Below are 27,743 nucleotides of genomic sequence, written 5' to 3'. Positions count from 1 at the left end.
AGCCCCTGGGTCCAATTACCCTCCTAATTTGAAGGGATTTGAAATGCAGATTTAGATCCAAATTTGGTAAATCAAACCATAAACCCAGATTTTGGGGGGGAAATAATAATCAGATCCAGATCTGAATCTTGCATGTCAGTCCCTTCTTTACATGCTGTATATAATCTTGGGGGTGGATTTAGAGCAAATGGGGGTTGGGGAAGGCAAACATCCACAGTTTAATTTTTTACATTCTGAAGTAGTCAGGACTACTTGCTCCTGTAATTATATTTTTTTATTTATTCTAGACTGGTATGTGTTGGAGAGGGACACAGAGGTGTTCCAGTCATATCTCAATAACTCCATGAGTGGAATACCATGGCACTTTTGTTTCCACTTGAAATTTTTGAAAGAATCAAGTGCAAGCTACTATTTCATGCCTTTCTGCAGTGTCCTTATTTGTATATTAGTGATAGCTCTTATTTGCACTAGATATAAGCCCTATGCAGACACTCCTGCACCCATATGGAACCCTCCTGAAGCCAGTGTGGCTCCTCACAGGTGCATCGGTCAGTCCATACAGTACTAATTGCAGATTTGGGACCTAATTTTAATTTAACCCCTTAGCTATCTGCAGTAGCAATGTTGGGAGCTCTACTGTAGGCAAGTCTCTAACAGTTTGCTACTATTTTAACTACTCTGTCCTCTAGACGTGTTCTGAACAGGGTTAGATAATAAGATAGGTTAAAACACCATCAGCCAACCTACATTAGCACTCTCATCACTGCAACAACTCGTGGAGCTGCACCAGTGGAAATTGGTGGGGGCTGCTCAAGCCTTATTAGCCCAAATGAGTGATGTACACATGGAGTAACTATAATCTACTTTTATATATCAGGAAATATTTCTAGCTTGTTGAAAGCAAGTTGTAACTAATCTTAGGCAATAAATTTATTATTACACATGAAAGTAAACTACATGTAGTTCACACAAGTAATTATAGTGCCTACGTAGTGCATTTTGATTGCCTGTGATTGTGATGAGATTTCTTTTAATAACCAACTCTTTTGTTCATTTAAAGATTCTACTGCTAATGAAAATACTTATCTTAAGCCATGAGAACAACCACTAAGTAGATATGAGGGACACAGAACTTCCACTCTCAAGTCTTTATTGCCCTGTTATTGTCCCTTCATTGTGGCTATGAGACTCGTTCACATTCATTTCTGGTTTCTCATACATGTGATTTTCATGTTGTTTCACCTCTGTATTGAAGCTGCAGTTCATGATGAGAAATACATTAACGTCTATATCTCACTAAAAGGAGTTATGTAGATACTTTCAATTCCTTCTTCCACACAGCATAAAAGGTGGAAGGGAAAGAGCAATAATCACACACAGAAATGGGACTAAAGGTGCAATGGGAAGGGGAAGAGTGGCAACATGGTATAATCAAGCCACTAGCAAAAAATAGACACTGACTTCATACAAGAAAAGGGGATATTGACTGGTGGTAGCAATTGTGAGGGTTAAAATACCCTTGTAGCCTGAGGGAAACTAGAGGCCATAGTAATTTACTCTCTAGGAGTGTGTAAAGTCATTGAAAACTGCAAATTATTACCAAGTTACATATGACAGGTTAGTAATGTGCCCAGTTAATTGCTAGTGTAACTTCAGACTTAAAGTCTTCCATCTTGAGGTCTATAAAATCATGAATAGTGTGGAGAAAGTGAATAAATAAGTGTTATTTATCCCTTCACATAACACAAGAACCAGTGGTCACCCAATGAAATTAATAGGCAGCATACAGAAGTACTTAAACATAAGAAGCAAACATAAGGAACAACAAACAAGAAGAAGTACTTCTTCACACAGTGCACAGTCAACCTGTAGAACTTATTGCCTGGGGATGCCAAAAGTAAATCTGGGTTCAAAAAAGAATTAGATAAATTCATGGAGGGGTTGCTAAGGTTAGGAGAACAGTGAAACCTTTTGTCAAATAAGAACAGTTTGGCTTTAGGAAAGGACAAGGAACCACAGATGCCATGTTTCTATTAGCCAAGATGGTCAGGGATGCAGCCCCATGCTCTGTGTGTCCCTAGGCCTCTGACTGCTGGAAGCTGGGACTGAACGACCGTGGATGGATCACTCAATAATTGCCCTGTTCTGTTTGTTCCCTCTGAAGCATTTGGCATTGACCACTGTCGGAAGACAGGATACTGGGCTAGATGGACCATTGGTCTGACCCGGTAGGGCCATTCTTATGTTCAGTGGAGTTATACCAGAGATAAAATTAGCCTAGTTAATACACTTAGTAGTTCTTTTGGTTCATTGCTAATCAACTGATAACGGGAGCTGTAGTGTATCACCAATCATTCAGGTGACAGGAGAAACCCACTTTATAGGAAGGAAACTTATTTTATATTGACAGCTGGAAAATACATTATTCAGTAATGCAGTGGTTCTCACACTGTGGTCTACGGACTCTCTGGTACTCTGGAGAGCCTTTTCTAGGAGTCTGCAAAAGGAAACATTTTAAGTGACAGGTTGTGGTAGAAAGAAGTGTTGCCTGGGGGAAAGAGGTGTTGCCATCATCCCTAAAAGAGGGGGGTGGGGGGCTGAATGTGTGTGTGTGTGTCTGTCTGTCTGTCTGTCTCTCATATGAAGAACTCAACCCAGTGGAGAAGTGGAAGAACTCCTCTAGAGGTATATTAGTAATCCAGGGGCAGGATAGGCATCTTTTAGTCAGAGTGAGGTGAAATCCAGGAGTGCTACGTGTATAGTGAAGTTCTCTGCAGTGTGAGCAAGGGTGGGAGAATCTGAACCCAAATGTTTATTTCACTGGATTCTAACGTTATCAACCAAATTGAGGCTCAGAAAGGATATGTTATGTAACATGTACAATCTCTTAACACACTTCCTTTAAAATAAGATTAAGAATAATAACACACACACACACACAGTAACAGTCAACTGGCAGTGTTGGTTTTTATTGCTTGGCTTTACCAAATCAGGGTTCTGCCTCCTATTCATAGGGTTACTGAAATAAGTCATTGGGTGCAATTTTCAAAAGGGCCTAAGTGTCTTGGAGCCCAAGTCCAGTTGCAACCAATGGAAATTAAGTGTTTAAGTTACTTAGGCCATTTTAAAAATACCATCCACTATGACTTTTAGGGTCTTGAACTCTGAGTCCTTGTCTGTGTAGACTGATGTGTTTTTTCACAAAAGATTCAACACTTATTTTTAAAAATGATAACATTAGAATCTTTTTTACCCATTTTCCAGTGTCCCATTTCAGAACACAGCACTCAAGATGAGTCATTGCCCATTTCTCCCCCTTTAAAAATGAAAATCTTTTAGTACATGTAAAGTCATATTAAAATAGAATCACTAATCTTTCTACACAATCAACCTTTTCTGCTCAAACACCTATAGCCACCATCCTTTTTCTGTTGTGAGTAATTAAGCATTGTGTAAGACACTTTTTAAAAGGCTTTGATTAATCATCAAATAAATTGGATCACTGACAGACTGAAAGCCATCCACACCTCCCAGAGTGAGTAATAGGTGGGCCTGTGCCAACAGTATGTGTCACACATGAAGCCAACTCTGGCAAGCAGTGCCTTCTGGCACTCGTAGTTTTTCTTCTTCCTCCTCCTTCTCCCCTTGTCTCATCATCTGGAGTCAGGTTGTCATGCAAGCATCCACCATCATCTTCTGGCTGAGGAAGCAATAAGGTCCACCTGCTTCCCCTCTCCTTTGATGCAATCCATCCATCGCTTCCTTGACTTTTCTTGGGCTCTCATTGTTCTATACCCATTGTTCTATACCCATTGTTCTATACAGCTGGGCTGTCAGTCACCGTGACATACACTTGTCATATGCAACCCCTGAGATGTTAGTCCACACTCTTCCAGCATACCCCAGTCTGAACTGAATGTCATGTTCACACTTGCCATCTTCCATAACCCAGTCACCGAGGTACTTCAACTGGTCAGTCTGTTGAGTCATGCGCTCCATTAAGCTCTAAATCCCGTTTCCCTGTGGCATCTCTACTGACCTGCATGACCTCAGTTTTAGTCATGCTCATTATCAACCTGTGCCAGCTTAGCTGGTGGTTAGGTCTTCTTTTGAGGATGCCTTTATTGCTGTGTCATCTGCATATAGCAGCTTCTGACCTTTTCCTGTTGGGATCTTCCTGCTGACATAATCCATCAATATGATAAACAGCCCGGAACGGAGGGCCGAGCCCTGTTGCAGTCCGACTTTCACTTCGGAGGGACTTGTTCCAAAACACATTCTGATCATAGTTTTAATGACCTGTATAGCATATTTCACAATAGTTATTAAATCCTCAGACTCTCCATATTTCTTCAGCACTAGCGTAAGCATCCTTCTGTCCACTTTATCATATGCTTTTTCTAGGTCTTTAAAAGCACAGAAGCTGTCCTGCTAGTGCTTTAGCCATTTGTCTATCTCTTGATGAATTGCAAACATGGCATCTGTGGTTCCTTGTTCTTTTCTAAAGCCAAACTGTTCTTGTTGAAGGAAAGATTCCGCCATTCTCCTGATCTTAGCATCCAAGATGTGTTCTAGTATCTTCATCCCATGCTGCACTAACGTTATCCCTCAAATGTTTCCATATTCATGGATGCTGCTGTTCTTACGTATTGAGACCAAGATAGAGTCTCACCAGTCTTCAGGAATTTTTTTGTCATGCCATATTGCTGTAACCACTGTGCTCATCCATTTTATGTCTCTCTGGCCCAAGATTTTCACCACATCTGTCATTCTCGCACTTGTAGTCCAGAGGGACAATGGGAGCTGTACGGTGGGCAGCAATAAATTCTGGAAAGGGGGCAACAATATAAAAGTGCTTTTCTTATTTATAAGGCAGAAACCAGGGGAAAGGCAAAACATAAGTGTGGTTCAATACTGTACCTCTGAAAATTAGGCCACTTACTTTGGTGGCTAAATATGGATTTAGGTGCCTAACAATATTCATTCTGAAAACAGTGGCACTGAATAAACCCAAGCCTTTTTTGTGCTTTTTAGGCGTAGCCACATGTTGAAACAATGCAGCGTGATACTGCTCCAAAGGGAATTCTGGGAAGCCACCCAAGGCTGTGCATGGGTGCCTGTCTTATGGAGTTCAGCCTGTTTGACTTGTGCACTGGTCCCATTTCCCGTGGGCACGTGGAGAAATCACTCCTTACATTCTCTGTAGCATGGAATTGCAATACTGACAAGCCCTTTCATGGTATGAATGGGGTAATGGTTCTTGTGCACCATCTCCCCTTCTGTAACTTAGATGGGGTCTCTTTTGTATATGGCAATATAAAATAATATTTTCTGCATAAATAATACTAGGGACCAACTAATATATTTAAAATAATATTACACTGTATCTCAAGAGGATATAATTTTGGCTCCTTATATCTGCAACCTGTGGCTCTTGCATACCTTTATAATTCTGCCAATGATTTTTAAAAATGCTATTATAGTCTCTAGCAATGGACCCAGTCAGTGCTTTGCAGACACTACAGCACGCTGCACTGTTGTACAGAACTGCTGTAGAATACCGTAACAGTGTTGATAAAGACTACCAGCATATACTAGATCACTGTAAGAGCATTATAGGTCTGAGTCTGATCTCACATACACCACTGCAAATCAGAAGTAACTGTAAAGTAATCTGTTTAAGTCAATGGAATTACACTGGCATAAGAAGGCAAGAGTCAAGCTACTCTTGACTCACACCAGTTTCAGGAAGATCAGAATCCAGCTCTATTTCTAAATGTAGTCCACCTAACCAGCATTTTTGTTTGTGTGTTTATTCTTTAAAAAAAAAGATTTATTTATTAAAAATTATAAAATTGGAGTTTGATTAAAATTCTAACCAAAATAATGAACTAAATGCAGTGATTGTGTCACATGTGGTTAGGCAACTCTTTCCTGTATAGAGATAACAGATGGTGGGGGGAAAAATTCTTACTGAGATAGTTGCAAATTACTGCTCTACTCTAATATCAGTTAATTTACTCTGCAATTAGTTATTTTCAGAGTCCATAGGTGATGACCAACTAGAACATGGAAAATGATCATGCCTCTGTTTTTTAAACCCATGTATTAATTGTGAAAAATAATAAAAAGTATAACTAATGGTTTCCACAGCTACAGTGTTTCTAGAGTTTTGGAAAAGGCGGAGAGCTGTGCTCACCTATGACTGGGATCTCATAGACTGGGAGGATGAAGAGGTAAGATCGCAAATAAGCAATCTAATGATGATCTTATAATCAACACAATGACAGTGTAAGTAGTAATGCTTTGTGCTTTGCTAGGACAATTGAATTTGCTATATAATACTGGTGCAATAGATCAATAATGTATCTTGCAAGTAGAGGTGCATCCAAATTCAAATACTACTCTCCTCTTGGCAAAGTTTCTTTCTTTCTTTTTCTTTCTTTCTTTCTCTTTCTTTCGGAAGGGCAATGTTACTCCTTTTGTTTAAGCAGGGTATGTGAATAAAAAAAAAAAATCTAAGTGCCCACATTTAGCAAAGTGTGATGGGGGCAGCCAGGAATATCTGTCCGGAGTAAGCAGGCCCTTTAAGAGGGATTTAGGGGCCAGCTGTGGCCCTATCCCAGTGTAGCTTAAAGCTAAGGGATTCTGGGACTTGTAGTCCTGAGGGACTATGGAAGCTGTTGAATGTGAAGCAAAGTATTCTGGGAATTAGGTCATGGATAAAAAGAGCTCCCTTCTCCCCACAAAGGGGAGACTAGGGAGTAAGCAAGAAGTGTTGTGTGGGACTCTGCCTAAAGAGAATGCAACTTGCTATTGGGTCCCTCCAGACAAAGAGCCCACCTCAGTGCTAGCAAAGGGCTAGGGAAGAGTATGCTATTTGGAGCTAGAAAGCCAAACACAGCAAGGACCTGATCCCTTTCCCTGCATATATTGCTAATCAGCCTTCAACTTCTATGATCCCTTTGCACCACAAATTCCTGATTCAGCCCAGAATCAAGCCATTCTAGAAAAGTGCCGGAGCCTAGACCTTGAACCACTCTTAAAGGGCCAGCTCAGCCTATTTCAGTCTGCCGTGGGCACCAACAAATAGCAAATAGTTCTATCCCTTTGCACATCTCATGAAATTTGCTCTGTAAGTCACAAGTGAACATTGCTGTAATGGAATTTAAGGCCACTCGCCTCTAGGATAATGATTGAAATTTGGTCCAAGTTAATTGAGACCCAAAGTCATTATCACTTCATGGCTCTTCTGGAGCCTCTTGGAGATGAGTTGATGATGTTAGTCTAGTTCCTAATGAACATTTTCCACACCACAAAAATCACCACCACCACAGTTTTCTTAGCAATCTCAGCAGAGAAACCAGTTATCGAATCAACATGGCAACCCAACTCCCTTTCACCCCTGGAGGTGATTCTTCTAGCACCTTGGCTGGTGAGTGAGGGAAAACTTTTACCACCATGATTTCTGCTGCTCCTGATCTCTGTGTGAATGTAATGACATGTCTCAAAGGCTCTCCAATTCAGCCTCTTTCAAGGGCAGTTATGTGGATTTACTTTAAAAATATGTGAAGCACTTTGGGAGGAAGGGAGCTATGCAACTGCCAGTCATTATCATTATAGAATGTTTATACTGAACACCTGATGCTTTGCTACTTACATTGAAGCAAATCTATGTCATTGCAGGAAGAGCTGCGCCCCCAGTTTGAAGCAAAATACTCCCAAGTGGAACGAGTAAATCCCATCACAGGAAAACCTGAACCTTTTCAACCCTTCCCTGATAAACTTAGTCGACTGATGGTGTCTGTCTCAGGAATATTCTTCATGGTAAAGTTTCTAATGATATTGGAAGGCCACTCTAGGCCTTATTTTGATATCACACCAATGTAAATCAGGAGTGCTTCCACTAAAGTTAATGGAGTTAGAGTGGTGTAACATGTGTAAGTGAGATCAGATTAGGCACAACGCTTGTTAATGTTCGATGGGTTGGTGGTGGCTTGTGGTTCTTGGGTGTGTGTGTGTGGGGGGAGGTTGCACCTTTAGAAATTTGCAAAAATATAATATAGTGGGCATTTGTCTTTATATAGTAACAGAGAATTTTGTTTCAGTAGTCTAGTATTTTGTCTTTAATCTAAGACCGCTCCATGAAACAAATTGTGCTCTCTCCTTTTTAAAAGCACTCAATAATCTATTGATCTTTATTTCAGCTGTTTATTTTAATAGGTATTTTATTCATCTAATTACACATGCATTTATTTCCCTGCAGATTTCTTTGGTACTCACTGCAGTGTTTGCAGTTGTGGTCTATCGCCTGGTAGCTATGGAACAATTTGCATCCTTCCAATGGTATTTTATCAAAAAGTACTGGCAGTTTGCAACATCTGGCACTGGAGTCTGTATCAATTTCATGATCATCATGTCACTTAATGTTGTAAGTTTTAAAACTTTTAAAAAGAGGGATAAGGATTTCAAGTGATACATTGCATTTTTAAAAAAAACGAGTTACTGTACAGTTGTAACTCAGGTAACTTTGGTAATAGAGTGAAACAGAAACACTTTATGAACTCTGTGCACATTTTAGTACTGTAACAGTTTTGTTACAAATAGCTGATTGTGTAACACATTCTTGCCTTTCGAAGCACGTATTTTATTAATTTATATATAAAAATGTCTGTAGGTTGTTTATTTGTATTACAATAATATCCAGAGATGGTGTTGCAATTGCTTTTATTCAACAGCATGCTGTTGTTTCAATGGTTTTTGAGCTGCCTGTGCAATTCCTCATTACAAATATTTCACCATACCACTAAGTCTCAGTGGCACAGAACACCATTTTTACATTAGCAAAATCCACTGCTATCCAATTTGGAATTGTGATATCAATGCCATAATCAGTAGAGGAAGTGTGAGGGAGGAAAAGCATCTACAAATGTAGGACTTCACAATAAGTGTAAAGTGTTCCAAAAACCTCCAGATGTTTCACAAAACACTTCACAATTTTTTTCAGTGATTTTAACAAAGCAGAAGAAATAAATCTATTCAGTCTTCCTGACTGAGAATTCTAGATCGTCTCCCAAATGTAAAAGGGTTCTTAATAATGAAATGTAGATTCTCCCATTTCTACTTTTCAACTCAGCTGTGTTATCAACATTTTAAAATCTTAGAGGCATTGCAGAATATGATGTTAGTTTAGCTTTTCTCTACTAAAATATTCGGTTCAAAATGTCTACTCTATTAGCAGATTTTATATTGGTATAAAATGTTCTCTGTCACTGCTGATGGCATTCATAATGTCTCTACTATGATATTAGAAGTGTAAATAGGTAAAGATTAGAAATTATGTAGCATTGTAACTTCTTCTGTTATCTACTAAGTAGGTAGCATTCTTAAAAGCAGTCTCTCCAAACTTTTTGAGATTACTAATTATCCTATTTCCTGGTCATGAAAAGTACATACAAGCAAAACAAAAGCTATTGAAAACATGGAGACACTCCTGGAAACATTTGTGCTTTTACAATGTCAGTTATGCATTAGGGCTGAAGTTCGTTTGAGAAGAATGGGTGGGGATCATGACTGTACTATCAAATAAACAAGTAAGGCAAATGCTAATTAAATGACTCCTTGTACAAATGAATGCAAAGGGAAATCCCAGTGTAATAAATCTGTGGTTTCTCTCTACTTTCAGACCAGTCACATCCACTTATTAGAATCATAGAATAACAGAGTTGGAAGGGACCTCTGGAGGCCATCTAGTCCAACCCCCTGCCCAGAGCAGGACCAATCCCAACTAAATCATCCCAGCCAGGGCTTTGTCAAGCCTGACCTTAAAAACTTCTAAGGAAGGGGATTCCACCACCTCCCTAGGTAACGCATTCCAGTGTTTCACCACCCTCCTAGTGAAAAAGTATTTCCTAATATCCAACCTAAACCTCCCCCACTGCAACTTGAGACCATTACTCCTTGTCCTGTCATCTGCTATCACTGAGAATATTCTACATCCATCCTCTTCGGATCCACCTTTCAGGTAGTTAAAAGCAGCTATCAAATCCCCCCTCATTCTTCTCTTCCGCAGACTAAACAATTCCAATTCCCTCAGCCTCTCTTCATAACTCATGTGTTCCAGTCCCCTAACCATTTTTGTTGCCCTTCGCTGGACTCTCCCCAATTTCTCCACATCCTTCTTGTAGTGTGGGGCCCAAAACTGGACACAGTACTCCAGATGAGGCCTCCCCAGTGTCGAATAGAGGGGAACGATCACGTCCCTCGATCTGCTGGCAATGCCCCTACATATACATCCCAAAATGCCATTGGCCTTCTTGGCAACAAGGGCACACTGTTGACGCATATCCAGCTTCTCGTCCACTGTCACCCCTAGGTCCTTCTCTGCAGAACTGCTGCCTAGCCATTCGGTCCCTAGTCTGTAGCGGTGCATTGGATTCTTCCGTCCTAAGTGCAGGACTCTGCACTTGTCCTTGTTGAACCTCATCAGATTTCTTTTGGCCCAATCCTCCAATTTGTCTAGGTCCCTCTGTATCCTATCTCTACCCTCCAGCATATCTACCACTCCTCCCAGTTTAGTGTCATCCGCAAACTTGCTGAGAGTGCAATCCACACCATCCTCCAGATCATTAATGAAGATATTGAACAAAACCGGCCCCAGGACTGACCCTTGGGGCACTCCACTTGATACTGGCTGCCAACTACACATGGAGCCATTGATCACTACCCATTGAGCCCGACAATCCAGCCAACTTTCTACCCACCTTGTAGTGCATCCATCCAGCCCATACTTCTTTAACTTGTTGACAAGAATACTGTGGGACACCATGTCAAAAGCTTTGCTAAAGTCGAGGAATAACACGTCTACTGCTTTCCCTTCATCCACAGAACCAGTTATCTCATCATAGAAGGCAATTAGATTAGTCAGGCATGACTTTCCCTTGGTGAATCCATGCTGACTGTTCCTGATCACTTTCCTCTCCTCTAAGTGCTTCAGAATTGATTCCTTGAGGACATGCTCCATGATTTTTCCGGGGACTGAGGTGAGGCTGACCGGTCTGTAGTTCCCAGGATCATCCTTCTTCCCTTTTTTAAAGATGGGCACTACATTAGCTTTTTTCCAATCTTCCGGGACTTCCCCCGATCACCATGAGTTTTCAAAGATAATGGCCAATGGCTCTGCAATCACATCCGCCAATTCCTTTAGCACTCTGGGATGCAACGCATCCGGCCCCATGGACTTGTGCATGTCCAGTTTTTCTAAATAGTCCCGAACCACTTCTCCCTTCACAGAGGGCTGGCCACCTCTTCCCCATGCTGTGCTGCCCAGTGCTGTAGTCTGGGAGCTGACCTTGTTCGTGAAGACAGAGGCAAAAAAAGCATTGAGTACGTTAGCTTTTTCCACATCCTCTGTCACTAGGTTGCCTCCCTCATTTAGTAAGGGGCCCACACTTTCCTTGGCTTTCTTCTTATTGCCAACATACCTGAAGAAACCCTTCTTGTTACTCTTAACATCCCTCGCTAGCTGCAACTCCAGGTGTGATTTAGCCTTCCTGATTCCATTCCTACATGCCCGAGCAATATTTATATACTCATCCCTGGTCATTTGTCCAATCTGCCACTTCTTGTAAGCCTCTTTTTTGTGTTTAAGATCAGCAAGGATTTCACTGTGAAGCCAAGCTGGTCACCTGCCATATTTACTATTCTTTCTACACATCGGGATGGTTTGTCCCTGTAACCTCAATAAGGATTCTTTAAAATACAGCCAGCTCTCCTGGACTCCTTTCCCCCTCATGTTATTCTCCCAGGGAATCTTGCCCATCAGTTCCCTGAGGGAGTTAAAGTCTGCTTTTCTGAAGTCCAGGGTCCGTATTCTGCTGCTTTCCTTTCTTCCTTGTGTCAGGATCCTGAACTCGACCATCTCACGGTCACTGCCTCCCAGGTTCCCATCCACTTTTGCTTCCCCTACTAATTCTTCCCGGTTTGTGAGCAGCAGGTCAAGAGCTCCACCCCTGGTTGGTTCCTCCAGCACTTGCACCAGGAAATTGTCCCCTACAGTTTCCAAAAACTTCCTGGATTGTCTGTGCACCGCCGTATTGCTCTCCCAGCAGATATCAGGATGATTGAAGTCGCCCATGAGAACTAGGGCTTGCGATCTAGTAGCTTCTGCGACTTGCCAGAAGAAAGCCTCGTCCACCTCATCCCCCTGGTCCGGTGGTCTATAGCAGACTCCCACCACAACATTACCCTTGTTGCTCAGGCTTCTAAACTTAATCCAGAGACTGTCAGGTTTTTCTGCAGTTTCATACTTGAGCTCTGAGCAGTCATACTGCTCCCTTACATACAGTGCAACTCCCCCACCTTTTCTGGCCTCCCTGTCCTTCCTGAACAGTTTATACCCATCCATGACAGTACTCCAGTCATGCGAGTTATCCCACCAAGTCTCCATTATTCCAATCACATCATAATTCCCTGACTTTGCCAGGACCTCCAGTTCTCCCTGCTTGTTTCCCAGGCTTTGTGCATTTGTATATAGGCACCTGAGAGAACCCGCTGATCACCCCTTGTTCTCAGTATGAGGCAGGAGCCCTCCCCTCTCACACGCTCCTGCTCGTGCTTCCTCCCGGTATCCCGCTTCCCCACTTACCTCAGGGCTTTGGTCTCCTTCCCCCGGTGAACCTAGTTTAAAGCCCTCCTCACTAGGTTAGCCAGCCTGCTCGCGAAGATGCTCTTCCCTCTCTTCGTTAAGTGGAGCCCGTCTCTGCCTAGCACTCCTCCTTCTTGGAACACCATCCCATGGTCGAAGAATCCAAAGCCTTCTCTCCAAAACCACCTGCGTAGCCATTCATTGACTTCCACGATTCGACGATCCCTACCCCGGCCTTTTCCTTCCACGGGGAGGATGGACGAGAACACCATTTGCGCCTCATACTCCTTTATCCTCCTTCCCAGAGCCACATAGTCTGCAGTGATCCGCTCAAGGTCATTCTTGGCAGTATCATTGGTGCCCACGTGGAAAAGCAGGAAGGGGTAGTGGTCCGAGGGCTTGATGAGTCTCGGCAGACTCTCTGTCACATCGCGAATCTTAGCCCCTGGCAAGCAGCAGACTTCTCTGTTTTCCCGGTCATGGCGGCAGATAGATGACTCAGTCCCCCTGAGGAGAGAGTCCCCGACCACCACCACCCGCCTCCTTCTCTTGGGAGTGGTGGTCGTGGAACCCCCAACCTTAAGACAGTGCATCTGATGCCTTTCAACTGGTGGAGTCTCCTTCTGCTCCCTTCCCCCAGACGTATCATCTGGGCCACTCCCCGCAATGGTACCTGTGGAGAGAACATGAAAACGGTTACTTACCTGTGTCCGCGTTGCTGGTACATGGACGTTCCCCCTTCTTCTTCTGGAGGTCACATGTTGCCAGATTTCTTCACCATCCTCCTGTCCGCGCTGCGCAGCCTGCTCTGAATCTTCATAACCTTGTGCCTGTAGAAGCATATCCTGACGTCTGTCCAGGAAATCTTCAGTTTCTCTTATGCAACACAGGGTCGATACCTTTTTGTCCAGACCTTGAACCTTCTCTTCCAATATGGAGACCAGCTTGCACTTTGTACAGACAAAGTCGCTTCTGTCCTCTGGAAGAAAGACAAACATGGCACATCCAGTGCAGGTCACAACAGTTGAACACTCCCCATCCATATTACCTTCCTACTATGAGCTTCCTCAGGAGATGCAGTAATTACTCAGAGAAGTCGTTAGGGTGTAAGCCTCAGTGGGCTCACTCCAGGCGAACTCCCAGGCAAATTCCTGCTGTTTGCTGCTCTGCTGCCCCCCGCTGCTCAGCTGGTTCTCCGCCGCTCAGCTGGTTCGCGGAGCGCCGGCTTTTTTTAAACAGCCAGGCTCACCTGAAACAAACACTCCCAACTACCGCCCTTTTCAGCCAACCAATCAAGCACTCACTCAAACTTTCAAGCTGCCCTCACTACAAACACTCTGATCCTCTCACCAAACACACACTCAGATACCCAGATACTCACCAGCACAGATCCCAGGCAAACTCCTTACTATTCCTAACAGTAAGGGGAAAACCGATGAATGCTCATGCAGATATCTGTTTATATATTAATATTTTTGTGAATATGTATTTTCATGAAAAGTATTCCTCCAGCCATCTCAAAATCTTTGTAGATACATATAGTCAGAAAATAGATCAATACCATCTGCAACTTAAGTGACCAGTCACACAGGGTAAATAGCAAATGATAAATTGCAAATAGTTTGAGCATTCTGTGGACTGAAATATATTTCTATAAATCATTATATAGATAAATTCAAGCTATGAACATAAAAATCTAATTGTGTTTGTGGATAATTAGCCTACAGGGAAAAGAGGGACTAAAATAGATGAATAATTTTTTCATTGCAAATAATTAAGACTCCTGCAGCTTCTTGCCCTCATCCCGGTTATCTTGATGTTGTAGGACAGTTAAATACTTGTTTCCTTCAAGTGCTTACTTTTATTCATTATTTAATAGATATCCTGATATTTTAACAATATAAAATCTTTGCAATAATTTATGCTGTTTCTTATTTTTACTTCAGGTATATGAAAAAGTTGCCTATCTCCTAACAGATTTAGGTAGGTGCATCAGTTATACTGTATAACTTTGTATTTTAATATCAAATCGTCAAAAACATTTTTTTAACATGCATAGTAATGTGGTGCCCTTTCCCAAACTATGAACTGCCTACCAATGGCAGTGAAAACTATTACTTAGCATATGTTGGGGGGGGGATTGGGGCGGGGGAGAAAACTGGTCAATGGCCACTAGAGATGACCAAATCCCTAGATCAAGAGATGCCCCCACTCTCCCCCACATCAGACTTTAGATCATTTTGGATCACAGATGAACTATGCAACTGTGGACCATTTCTAGAAGTCCTCATCCTGCAGTCTGCTTAGCACAGGGGGACAGCTAATGTCCATATGGAATGAATTCAGTGGAGCTGTCCACGGGCTCAGGTCTCACCCCTGTGTGGATCAGATTAGACGATCAACGCCTAAATTGTTCCTTCACCTAAATACAGATAACTTTTGATTTCATCCTGCTGTATCAGAATTGTTAACATTTTGTGCCCCAGGATCAATTCTTTTTAGTTTTCAAATGCTATCAGGCAAAGTTGGAAGCCTGAAAAAAATAGTGTTGTGTTTTTTTTACCTGTCCCACTGGTAGAAAGGGGAGATGTATCAGGTTAGGATCATGCTACATCCATTGGTCTCAGTTAGTGGGGAAAAAACTCCTCTCCCTTTTCCAGACAAATATTCTGACTAGTGCTATGTGAGGACTGGGATTTACATTTCATGAACAATTTCCTGATTTTGACATTTGTTTCATTCTGAATTGGGATACAACAAAAAATTTCAAAATTTCCCAGGAGTTTAAATTTTCAAAAAAATCATTTAGGGTTAATTGAAATGTTTCAATTTCAACTTCTTAGTGGTTTTAAAAAATATAATGTAAAATAAAGTTACAAACAAAGCAAAATATTCCATCCAAAAACGTGTAAAAGAAATGTTTTGACCTTATCAAAATGCTATATAAAAATTTTAAAACTAAATGTCAAAATTAACACATTCCCACTGAAAGTTGTTTGGTTTCAGCAAAATGCCATTTTCCACTGGAAAATCTTTCCATCAGATTTTCGACCAGCTGTAATTTTGACTCTTTAAAAAGAAACTAATAATAAAACTTGCAATCACAATTCAGTCAAAACAGTTGTGATCAGGGAGGCTACTTTTTTCATTTCCAATATTTTATCCTTAACATTTCATCTGATGTGTCCAATTTAATGATATAGTTGATTGTGCTGTAATTCACACAAAGAACTCAGTCTTTCAATGTAACAGGAGGCTGTGGGATATGTACATGTACAATACTAAAGACATGGTAATTCTCCGCACAGAGAAGACTACAAAAAAGTTTTAACTCAGGCGCTTGATGCCCTACATTTACTAGTAGTGCTTTACATGAAACTCCACTTTACCTATTAATCGATAAGTGACTAGGGGTTTGGAAGCACCCACAAAAGTTTGACAGTCACTGGACTCATCCAAGTTATTTTATATAATTTTGTGCCTAGTTCAACTCAGATTTTACCCTTACTGATCGAAATGTTTCTATCACAGCACTTTGTTGAATACCACAGGGGAATGAGAGAGAGCAAAGCTTTGATTCGCTAGAGCTGTTTTTCCTATTATACATGAAAAGTTCTTTTGACATCTGGTGTAATAGCGTGTCAGTTATCCCTTTCGTAATATGGCTTCTGGTCCTGCAGAAGTAGGTCATGATGATGTACGTTTTGTTTCCATACATAATAGACTTTGGAAAAGTGCTTATTATTGAGGAAAGTGTCCAGGTCAGTCACAAGAATGCTGAAGGCAAGAACTAGTGAGGACAGACCATTTATATATATATGGAACTAGCCAAAACACTGCAACTTAACTGAACAGAACTTCACAAAGTAATTCCTAAGAGCAATAGGTCATTTGTGGCTGCAGTTGAAAAACAACTAGCCTCATTCCATCACTGGCCTCTGCACTTTTTGGAACACACACACACACACACACACACACACACACAAATAATTCTCCAAAGTCCAAATGGCCCTGCCGTAACTGTAAAACCTAAATGGGCCTAAACTAAACACCAGTCAATCTGAGGTCTTGCATCAGGCCAATGGTGACAGGCAGCAGGATTACCCAATGACAGCCCTTCTAACAAATATGCCACACAACTGGATGACACAAAAAGAAAAGGAGTACTAGTGGCACCTTAGAGACTATCCAATTTATTTGAGCATAAGCTTTCTGACAGACACCATTAACCCTGCCGAAGTAATCCAGCACCAGTTTTTAGAACTGACATCATTTCTCAAGACAAATTCTGGTGTTCAGATGCAGGCAAACTGCAAGGTCTGCCTATAGACAAACAGATAGGAAAGTGTTCACTCATTCATAACTCCAATTAAAACAGAACTAAAATAAAACTAAAATTAACTAAAATTTTAAAAAGCACATTTAAATTCACTTCAGCGTTTGCTGACTTGGACCAGAACACAGTTGGCTACTTTTCACCTACAGTAGAATGACTTTTTATTGCCCTAGTGTTCCTAGATACTTCCTGAACTCAGGGCTTGGCTACACTTGCAAGTTAGAGTGCACAAAATCAGCCCTGGGCACCCTAACTCCTGAGGTGTCTACGCTGGCAAGGCACTTAGAGCGCCTGGACTCTGCAGCTGGAGCATTCTTGGTAATCCACCTCTACAAGAAGCATAGAGCTTGCTGTGCCCTGGCTGGAGCGCGGGGTGTCAGTGTGGACGACGTGTTGCATTACTGTGCTGTGATTGGCCTCCGGAAATGTCCCATAATCCCCTGATGTCAAGTGGCCACTCTGGTCATTGTTTTGAACTCGGCTGCTGGCATGCGGATATCCCCCTTCAAAGCTCCATTTCTGACAGCCAGCATGCTCATCTGCCCCGGGACAAAGCAAACCATTACTGTGGAATGCTGATGCTGCGGAGGCCTGTGTGTGTGAGAGCGAGGAGGGGGCGGGAGGTGCTGATGTCGGGGTTTCTCCCTGCTGCTGTTTGAATTTACAAGACAGCATGCTGACACATTCTCTGCCCCCCAAAACACACTGTCTCTCCCCCCACATACACACACTCCCTGTCACACTCCACTCCCATCCCCCATTTGAAAAGCACGCAGCAGCCACTTGCACACTGGGATAGCTACCACAATGCACTGCTCTCTGTGGCATTACAAGAGGTGCTAATATTGCCATGCCACTGCGCTTGCAGCTGACAGTGTAAACACACTGCAGTGCTTTCCCTGCTGCTGTCTCCGAGGGCTGGTTTAACTCCCAGCACTCTACATCTGCAAGTGTAGCCAAGCCCTCATTACAATAATAAAAGGAAAGGAATTAAAAAACAATAACTTGTTGTCAACAGGCTGCGATCTTCCAATGAAAGGCAAACCACAGCCTTATAATGTGTTTGTTTATTTTGTCTCTAAGCAACCATATAAACTTTAGAGGATTGAGTATCTCATCCAGTGTTTGAAAAATGCACCCACCCTATCTTGGTTAATTACTTCTGCTTGTTCGTTTTTATTAAAGAACTCAAAGAAAAAAATGCAGTTGTTTTTTCACTGAAACAACATGACTACATGTATTTTAAACGCTCCAAAGTGTATTTATTGATTTCATGGTGAGTTATGTGACTTAGACTCTAAATCACTCAGGTGGTTTTGAATCGCTTACCTGCATACTGTATAGCATAATTAATTTTTTAAAAGCAATTTGAAATTTTCATGAAAAATGTCAAAATTGCAAATTTCAATAATTAACAGCCAGTTCTAAATAAGATAGAATTCCTGCCCTAAAAATCCTAAAATCTTCTTGCAAAGAGTGGGAGTGAGGAATTAAATAAAACTTTTGAGGTGTTTGTATGCAGATTTATATTTGTAGTTAAAAAATATAAAGGACCAATCCATTCCATCTGCCCCCAGGCTGTTGTCAAATGCCTGACACCTTAGAGGCATCATGACAGAGCTGAGTCTTGATGAGAAAGTAGTGTCCCTGTGGATACATTGAGGGAAGATGTTCCCATACATAAGGAGTAGCACAGAATAAGGCATGAAAATGTTTATGAGAAGCTGATAGGGAGAGGTTGCTGCCAATTCTGATCACTTCACTGCTTGTCTACCACGCCATTGTGTATTGAGTTGCTGATGCTAAGCATTATCATGCACAACTGCTGAGAAGAATCAAAGAGATACTGCGGGTAAGGTAATATCTTTTATTGGACCAACTTCTGTTGGCAAGGGAGACAAATTTTTGAGCTACACAGAGCTCTTCCTTGGTCTGGGAAATGTACTAAGAGAAGAATCAAGGCCTCTCAAAGGATTAAAAAAATTGAAGATTCAAACTGAATTCACAAAGAGAACCATCAAAATGGAGAATGGAACTCTCCCTGGAAGTTCTGTGATGTTGCACAGTTCAAGGACACCATTTTTGATTTCTGCATAGAAGCAAGCTGGTCATAGCTGGGGTAGGAGTTTTGTGGCCCTCTAGCTGCACACTTTATTGAGGGGGAAAAAAGAAACTTTTACTTAAAGGGTTAAATTAATTTGAGCCCTATCATTTCTTCTTTAGGAGGCATGTTGACCCTGGAACTCTGTAAGACACTTGCAACTTCATTTCATTTGTAAATGTGTAATGTGTACTATGTCACTCCTTTTAGAGCATCCTAGAACAGAATCTGAATGGGAAAACAGTTTTGCCTTGAAAATGTTCCTCTTCCAGTTTGTCAACTTAAACAGCTCTATCTTTTATATTGCTTTTTTCCTTGGCAGGTAAGTTATTTTTGGTCATGATTTTATTTTCTAAATATAGGAGGGAAATGCATACCGAACTATTAGTGCTAGATATTTCATTATGGTAATGTATTAAATTGCTGTAAAGAAAATGTTTTAATGTGATAGATAGATGTCAGAATCAGCAACATTTGTGGAGCTGAGTATAAACTAAAGCCAAAACTTTCAAACATGGATCTTTAAGATCTTAAAATCTGATTTTTTTCCCAGAGGTGCTGAGCACCTGCTGTTCTCATTGACATCAATAGGGATTGGGGATGCTCAAAACCTCTGAAAATCAGGCCAGTTATTTAGATACCTAAATACAGATTTGTGTTAAACATGCTCATACATTTCAAAAGCTGAATCTAGCTCCATCCCTTTTTGCTCATCTGTCTCCTACTGGTAATGTTTCCTGGAAAACAAATCCTATAACTAGCAATGCTGTATAGTGGTTCGCAGACAGGATTGGGAGCCAGGATTCCTGGATTCTATTTCTATACCTGTTGCTTATTCACTGTGTAAGCTTGGGCAAGCCTCTTGACCTTGTTTCATTTTCACCATTTTTTAAATAAGTTTGATAATATTTGCCAACCTTACAAGATTGTTGGAAATACTAATTAATTTATGGCTACAAAACATTTGAGTTCTTTGTCTGGAACTGCCAAGTTTTATGATGATGGTTCAGTTAAAGACGGAAAAAATAGAAAACCTCTTGCTAAGAATATCATAGAATTACTCTATTTAACTATAAATTACTAAACATATTGAAACAAGCTACAGACAATATTACAGTTCATGCTAATTATATTAGACACTTCTTTATGCCATCCATTTTATGTCTTTTATCTTTTTCTGACTTGCTAAATCCAGAGTCCTGTAAGATCCAGAAGTTCCAGTCCTTCATTTCTTTCTCAGGTGAAATTTCCATTGAAGTCATTTGGAATTTTGCCTGAGCAGGGAATTACATATAGCGCTATTAGAACTGTGAGAAGGATTTATTATGAATATCTGTTTGTAACAGAGATTGACCTGAAATGCATACTGCATATCTGAGGCCCCAGTCCTGGAGGCTGGATCTGCATGAGCTGATCCCTGTGCCTGTGTGGATCCTCATTGACTGCATGGGTATAATGGTTTGCCTTCCTGGAGCCAGTGCAGAATTGGGAGGCTTGAATTTCTAACATCTCAAAGTTCAGGGAGTATGAATGCAGGGGTTTGTTTCTGCACATTATAGAGTTTGGTGCTACCTGCAAAATGTGGATGTCTGTACCGGTTTGGATTCTGAAATAACTCCTACACCTCTTCCCCTCCATAGTCAAGGCTCTCTTTAGATCTCATATTTTAGCACATGGCCTTCAGCCACTTATCATTTAAACTGTTTATAGTTAACAGGTTTGGTCAATGGATGAAATTCAACAATTCTAGTAATACAAAATATTACTGGAATTTCCATTAAGAAACAAAAATTTCATTTCACAGATTTGCAGGCCGTCCAGGAAAATACAACAAACTTTTCAATAGATGGAGACTGGAAGAGGTAAACAATCCTTTTTTTTTTTTCTTGTAAAATCTCTGTGCAAAAAGGAAACTCTGGAATATTCAAAAGACATAAACTATAGTCATGTGTAAGATTTATTCTTCCATTAAAGTGCAGTGAGGAAGGACATATCTGTTTTCCATCACAGAGGATTGGGAACCAGAAAATGTGGTTTTTCTTCTGAGCTCTCATCTTTGCTATACAACTTTGGACTGGCGGCTCACCTCTCTGTGCTTCCGTTCCCCTATTAGGGTAGTATTACTGTCTCCTATTCACAATCTCAGAGGCCTGTTAGGTGGCCTAACTCATTAATATTTCTGAGGATCGTTGAGATTCTTGGATGGAAGGCACAATAGAAGTGCAGCCCATTATTGTTGATAGGTTCTTAAGTTTGCCCTAATGTGAGAGTACTACTTTAAAAATTAAAGTCAACTTTTTCAAACCTGGGCATATAAATATGCTAAACCACACCACTTCCCCTGATTTCACTGTGTGTGTGTGGGGGCGGGGGGGGCGCTGAGGTTACTCAGCATCTCTGAAAATTAGGCCTCTTCTATTTAGGTTCCTATATATTGATTTAGGAGCCTACCTTTAGACACCCAGGTCTGAAAAAGTTGGCATCAGTTATTAGCTATGATTGATAGCTCATTACCGAAGTAAAACACACATTTTGGATAAATTGAAAGGTTTAAGATTCAGAGACTTGCAGCTCCAAGTCAATAGTATGAATTCAGATTAGGTTGTTAGAGGTCAAATATGGCTTCATTCTGTTGCATGTTTATTGGCTGGTGTGAAATGAGTTGGTGGTACCATCCAAAAGATAAGTGTCCATATCACAGCCATTGCCGTTTACAGCAATTTATGGCAGAAAAATTCAATGGGCATGGAGATTTATCCAAATTCTCATTCAAAAAAAGGTCCCCGTCTTGCATGGTTGACTATATTGGCAGCACGGTAGCTGAAGCAATAGGCATTACCTTTGCCCATGCTGTACTACTTCTGTGGGTAGTTTAATTCTACAGGTCCATCAATGTTACTTTTCAAAAGCATTAAAATTCATTTTAACCACTGTTAAGTAAACCATAGAAAAATACACACCATAGCCCATATTTCCTAGAAATATCTTTAGAGTACAGAGGTGAAAGCCTGGCTACATTGAAGTCACTGGCAAAACTCCAGTTGATTTCACCCTAGAAATTTAAATATTTCCTATTCATCCAGGCTGCACATGTAAAAACCAGGGAAATACTTTAAAATATAAGTGTTTTTAAAATATATATTAATACTAGGGCTGTCAAGCGATTAAAAAAATTAATTGCGATTAATTGCACTGTTAAATAATAGAATACCATTTATTTAAATATTTTGGATGTTTTCTACATTTTCAAACATTTATTTCAATTAAACACAGAATACAAAATGTACAGTGCTCACTTCATATTTATTTTTGCTTAGAGATATTTGCACTGTAAAAAACAAAAGAAATAATATTTTTCAATTCACCTAATTCAAGTACTGTTTGTCTTAGCGATTGGCTCAATAAGAAGTAGGACTGAGTGGACTTGTAGGCTTTAAAATTTTACATTGTTCTGTTTTTGAGTGCAGTTATGTAACAAAAAAATCTACATTTATAAGTTGCACTTTCATGATAGATTGCACTACAGTACTTGTATGAGGTGAATTGAAAAAATACTATTTCTTTTTATCATTTTTACAGTGCAAATATTTGTTTTAAAAAATACTATGAAATGAGCACTGTATACTTGGTATTCTGTGTTATAATAGAAATCAATCTATTTGAAAATGTAGAAAAACATCCAAAAATATTTAATACATTTCAATTGGTATTCTATTGTTTAACAGTGCGATTAACTGTGATTAATTTTTTTGAATCACAATTAATTTTTTGAGTTAATCACGTGAGTTAACTGCGATTAATCAACAGCCCTAATTAATACATAACTTTTTTCCTCTTCCTTCAGTGTCATCCTAGTGGCTGTTTGATAGATCTCTGCTTGCAAATGGGAGTTATCATGGTTTTAAAACAAATGTGGAACAACTTCATGGAACTGGGTTATCCGTAAGTTCACTCATTGAGAGCATTATTTTATTAAAATATGACCATACCCTATGCAACTGTAGGAGAAAAAGGGAAAGTCCAAATGTAGGTGAACGGAGATTATGGCTTTTAATTGTAAATCTTAACTACCTAAGCAGAAGCATACGTGAACATATTAAATACTAAATGATTTGTTTTAAATCTCTTGGACTTCATACAAGCCCCATCCCCTGGTTTTCTGATACATGGACGTGCGTACCAAAGTTTGGATCCATATGTGGATCTCAGTATTTCCCAAGATAAGGTGATGAGATCTGAAGATTTGATACAGCTCATGATAGAAAGAGAGGGCCACATGCAGAGTTTGGATCTAGATCCATATTTTACTGAGCATCAGGGATGTTAGGATACAGAGTTCTGGGTCAGGCCCCAAATTTGCAACACAGGCTGTACTCCAGACTCTGTTGCAGCATATGAGTTTTTAAAGCCATTTACACACGCACATGGACTTTAGTGCACTCTGAAAATTATAAGCAGCTTATTTTGGGGAGGTTACATTTCTAGAGCCCCTTAATCCAATGGCTGCTAATTTGCATCACAGAGTCTACCCCAACTCATGTTGTGGGATACCCATACTCCAGACAATCTCCGTGAGCACCTACAACACTTTGAGGGCGGGTGGTTTCTGGGGGGCCCTTTGACCAGAAAACCATAACTTGCATTCTTATTTCTACCCCAGCCCTAATATTGCACAGCAATATTATGGTGGCATGGTAGCTCCACTAAAGTTAAGGCTGAACCAGCATTTCCACTTTAACAGAGTAGAAAAAGTTCTGCAAAAAAATCTTTCTTTTGGGTTAGAGTATCATATCAAAATATTTATGGTAGATTGTGCACTGCATGATTTTTCTATAACAGTTTGTGTGGGGGGTGAATATTGTTTGAGGTTTGCTATGACTGTTTTATATATGGCCATGTGACTAAAATTTTCAAAATTTCTAATGTTTCCTTCAGACCCCTTTTTTGTAGAAACTACAGTACTTTGAGGAGTGAAACTGATAGCTGTGATACTTTGGTTTGTGTAGACAGGATGCAATGTTGTAGAAAGTTGAATGTTTTCTGTGTTTATTTTTTCTGAGAAATATAAGTTACTGTTTTGACTGAAGACAGTATCCTGGCATCACGTTGGTCAATGCTGAACTTACACCAGTCCTTAGTACTAGGCTCTCTTTTTTGGGGTGTTTCGTGATGCTCATTGAAGCCTCTTTGGTCATGCTAATGTTGAATCACAGTTACTTACTTTTATTTGATCACACTGTCCCCTTGTTCCAGAAGCAGATGAGGTTCAGAATCATGGTTACATTATTCTAATGCTGCTGCTTACCAGAGTCTTTCATCTTCCCTCTAGTTAATTAATGCTGTTTTCCATGACAATGTTGCTCAAGTAAAACCTGAGTGTGCATGTGGATTTTGGAGCACTTTGAAATAACAGCTCTTGAACCAGAAGCTTTGCTCTCAAGGCAATACTTCCAGAGGGAGCCCCTGAAGAATACAGGCTGAGAGAGCCACTAATGTGCCCAACACACATTCTCAGAAAGCTGCATAGAGCTGGACTCAAACTCACAGTTCATGAGAGCTGCTTATGTTCCATTCCAGACTTTACCCTGACACTTTTTTTTCTATGTTGCTTTCCTCAAAAAGGCAGAGTTCAGTTCCATGCAGGTGACATCAGTTTTGGAAGGATAAGAGCCATAGTTTGAGCCCCAGATGTGCGCAAGAAAAGTTGTTATAAGAACCATAAAATGTTTGTCATCTGACTTTGTGGGGAGGCTCTATCCCAGGAACCTCTTGCTCGGATGACCTCAAATTTGGACCACTAACCCTGCCCCAGATCCCCACGTAGCAGAGCAATTCATCAAGTTGGTCTCAGTAAGCATGTGGATTTTCGAGCACTTTGGCTTTTAAACAGTAAGCTAGTCTTCACGTTAACTAGAGTGGTGCCACTGTCCCTCTATAAAACAATCCGTGCTCTGGGACCGAAAAAGGATTCCTCTCACCAGTTTCTTGTTTTGTATGTTAGCTTTACAAACACAAGTGGGAGAGCACAAAAGCGCAGTTTGAGAAAACATTAAAAAAACGCTGGTCCCCTCCCCTGTAGGATGGATGCTGTAAATAAAGTAAATGGAATTTAAATTATCTAGTCTCTCTAAAATAGCCATTTCAAAAAAACTTTTTTCCTTGTTATTGCACCTCCCCCATCAGATGCTGTGGGTTTGTTGTTCCCAGGAGCAGCATTAATTGCTGTTCAGCAATAAGGGTTTATGGAATACTTGAGCCTTTTGAATTGTTTCATGTTGTTTAAAATTAATTATCTTTCACAGCTTTATTGTGCAGCTTCTAAACAGAACAGTTAGGCCAAGATTTTTAAAATCTTTAAGACATTGGAAGAATATACTACATTTCTTGTAACACATCAAAGTATAGTCCAGAGCTCTAACCTTGAAACCCTGTCCAAAAAGCTGTGTTCGTTGTGTGCCAGCAACCTGATAAAAACTTTTGGGGCACTATACAGTTGCTGCTAGACGTGAAACACTCAATAGAACAAAGGTACACAGGGTATTAGACTTCCTGTCTTCCCTTCTTCAGCCAGTATCTTAATTTCTTTATCTCACAAATATTTGAGAACAAGCTTCCTTAGTTTATTATTTCCCCTTTCACAAAGCAATAGTCTGGGCATTCAGACAAGGCCTTTGTTTATCCTTGAGGCCTTTTCAGCAGCAAAAGAAAGGGTGTGACAAAGGATAAACTGGATTTAGAAATGAATAAGAGCAGATTGACAAACCTAATAGAAACACTTTCCAGCACAGTCCCTTTTCAATGAAGTGTGAATTTTGCCTCCCTAAAGTGTGTATTCAAGTGACTTCCAAACCAGAACACACAATTGCAGTCTCTGATTTCCAGCTGCCCAAGTTGAAATAATACTTAGCACTCGCATAACCATTTTCATTCATTTGAGAAGCTTTGTACAATCTTTAGCTGATTTTTATTATTATTAACAACTCCCCCATCAGATAACCATTGCATAGCATCATAAGGGCTGGTCACAATCCTGCCTTATATTTGTGGTTTCGCCAAAACGTTGTTAAAGACGCATCCTTGCTACAGGAGAAAACAATATTCTTTAACAAGTACTCTTTCAAGAAGGCTCTGTGACATTAAAAAAAATCTCCTTAGGTTTGTGCATTGAAGACATCACCCCACTATAAGGGGCCCTTCAGTTGAAATCAAACCCTTAATGTGAAGCTTAAGTTGCATGTAAGGTCTTGTAAAGGCTCTCTGCTCTGGCTGAATATTATCTTCTAAGAATTTTGAGGAATGCTCGTGAGAAAGTATCTCCACAGGTATGCACTCTCAGGGAGCTTGCAACAGTTCAAAATTGGCCTAGGATGCTAACTCATGATGATATCCGTGAATATTGTAAATTCTTGAACAGGTACCGCCAGTGATATCACAAGCTCGATGATCTGTCTGTCTAATGTAGGTTACTACAGAACTGGTGGTCACGACGCAAGATCAAGAAAGGAGGGCAGTTATTGGAGCATAAAATTTCACTACCTCAATGGGAAAAAGATTGGAATCTGCAGCCAATGAATCTCCATGGCTTAATGGATGAGTACTTAGAGATGGGTGAGCAAATGTACAGCAATATGCAGTTTTCTTATGGAACTCAGCAGCAGTTCAAAGCTTTTCCTTTTTAAGGCCGCATTTGTTTGCATTTTCTAATCTGGCAATCTGTTGTTAGTTTTACAGTTTGGCTTTACCACCATCTTTGTTGCTGCCTTCCCACTGGCACCTCTCCTGGCATTGCTTAACAATATTATAGAAATAAGACTAGATGCTTACAAGTTTGTTACCCAGTGGAGGAGACCTATGCCTGCAAGAGCAACAGATATAGGTAAGATATAGGTAAGAGAGCACAATGATGATGCATAGTCATTGTACTACCAGCTTGTGTTTTATTCTCTTAAACTGCTAATGCCATGAAAAGTTTAAAAATAACTGAAAGGAATAACAGGTTAACTACAAATATCAACAATGGCCAAAATGTTAAACCATAGGAATCTGAAGTTAGGCTTTAAAACCAGATTTTATCACCTAAATAAATGACTTTGTTTTTCAAAAGTACTGAGCACCAACAATTCCCAGTGAGAGATCATTGTGTTCAACTCTAAAATGTGGTTTTAAAGGCCCACCTTTAGGCTACTTCAGTGGTTCCCAAACTTGTTCGGCCGCTTGTGCAGGGAAAGCCCCTGGCGGGCTGGCCCGGTCTATTTACCTGCCGCGTCCAGAGGTTCGGCCGATTGCGGCTACCAGTGGTCGCGGTTCACTGCTCCAGGCCAATGGGAGCTGCTGGAAGTGGTGGCCAGTACGTCCCTCGGCCCGCGCCGCTTGCAGCAGCTCCCATTGGCCTGGAGCAGCAAACCGCGGTCACTGGGAGCCGAGATCAGCCAAACCTGCTGACGCAGTAGGTAAACAAACCGGCCTGGCCCGCCAGGGGCTTTCCCTGCACAAGCGGTGGAGCAAGTTTGGGAACCACTGGGCTACTTATTGGGGGAAAAAAAAAAAAAAAACCTCTGGGCCTAAAATGATATCTAAAATTACTGAATATCAATGGTTTCAGAGTAGCAGCCGTGTTAGTCTGTATCCGCAAAAACAACAGGAGAACTTGTGGCACCTTA

The 27,743-nt window shown here is 40.7% G+C and overlaps 1 protein-coding gene across 2 annotated transcripts in view; it reads left to right on the top strand.

Annotated features, from left to right (window-relative positions):
- The window catches only part of ANO3 (anoctamin 3), a 364,404-nt gene that overhangs the window by 323,854 nt on the left and 12,807 nt on the right, over positions 1-27,743 (top strand). For both annotated transcript variants that reach the window (XM_074955170.1, XM_074955171.1), the window contains exons 15-23: positions 6,154-6,236; positions 7,687-7,827; positions 8,267-8,431; positions 14,593-14,629; positions 19,294-19,405; positions 20,888-20,945; positions 22,928-23,025; positions 26,546-26,691; positions 26,807-26,959. In XM_074955170.1, the coding sequence (XP_074811271.1) occupies positions 6,154-6,236; positions 7,687-7,827; positions 8,267-8,431; positions 14,593-14,629; positions 19,294-19,405; positions 20,888-20,945; positions 22,928-23,025; positions 26,546-26,691; positions 26,807-26,959 (993 nt within the window). The remainder of the gene's footprint in view (positions 1-6,153; positions 6,237-7,686; positions 7,828-8,266; positions 8,432-14,592; positions 14,630-19,293; positions 19,406-20,887; positions 20,946-22,927; positions 23,026-26,545; positions 26,692-26,806; positions 26,960-27,743) is intronic.

Source organism: Natator depressus, chromosome 6 (assembly GCF_965152275.1).
Source record: "Natator depressus isolate rNatDep1 chromosome 6, rNatDep2.hap1, whole genome shotgun sequence".
Classification (NCBI taxonomy): Eukaryota; Metazoa; Chordata; order Testudines; family Cheloniidae; genus Natator; species Natator depressus.
This window is presented reverse-complemented; position numbering and strand designations above follow the sequence as displayed.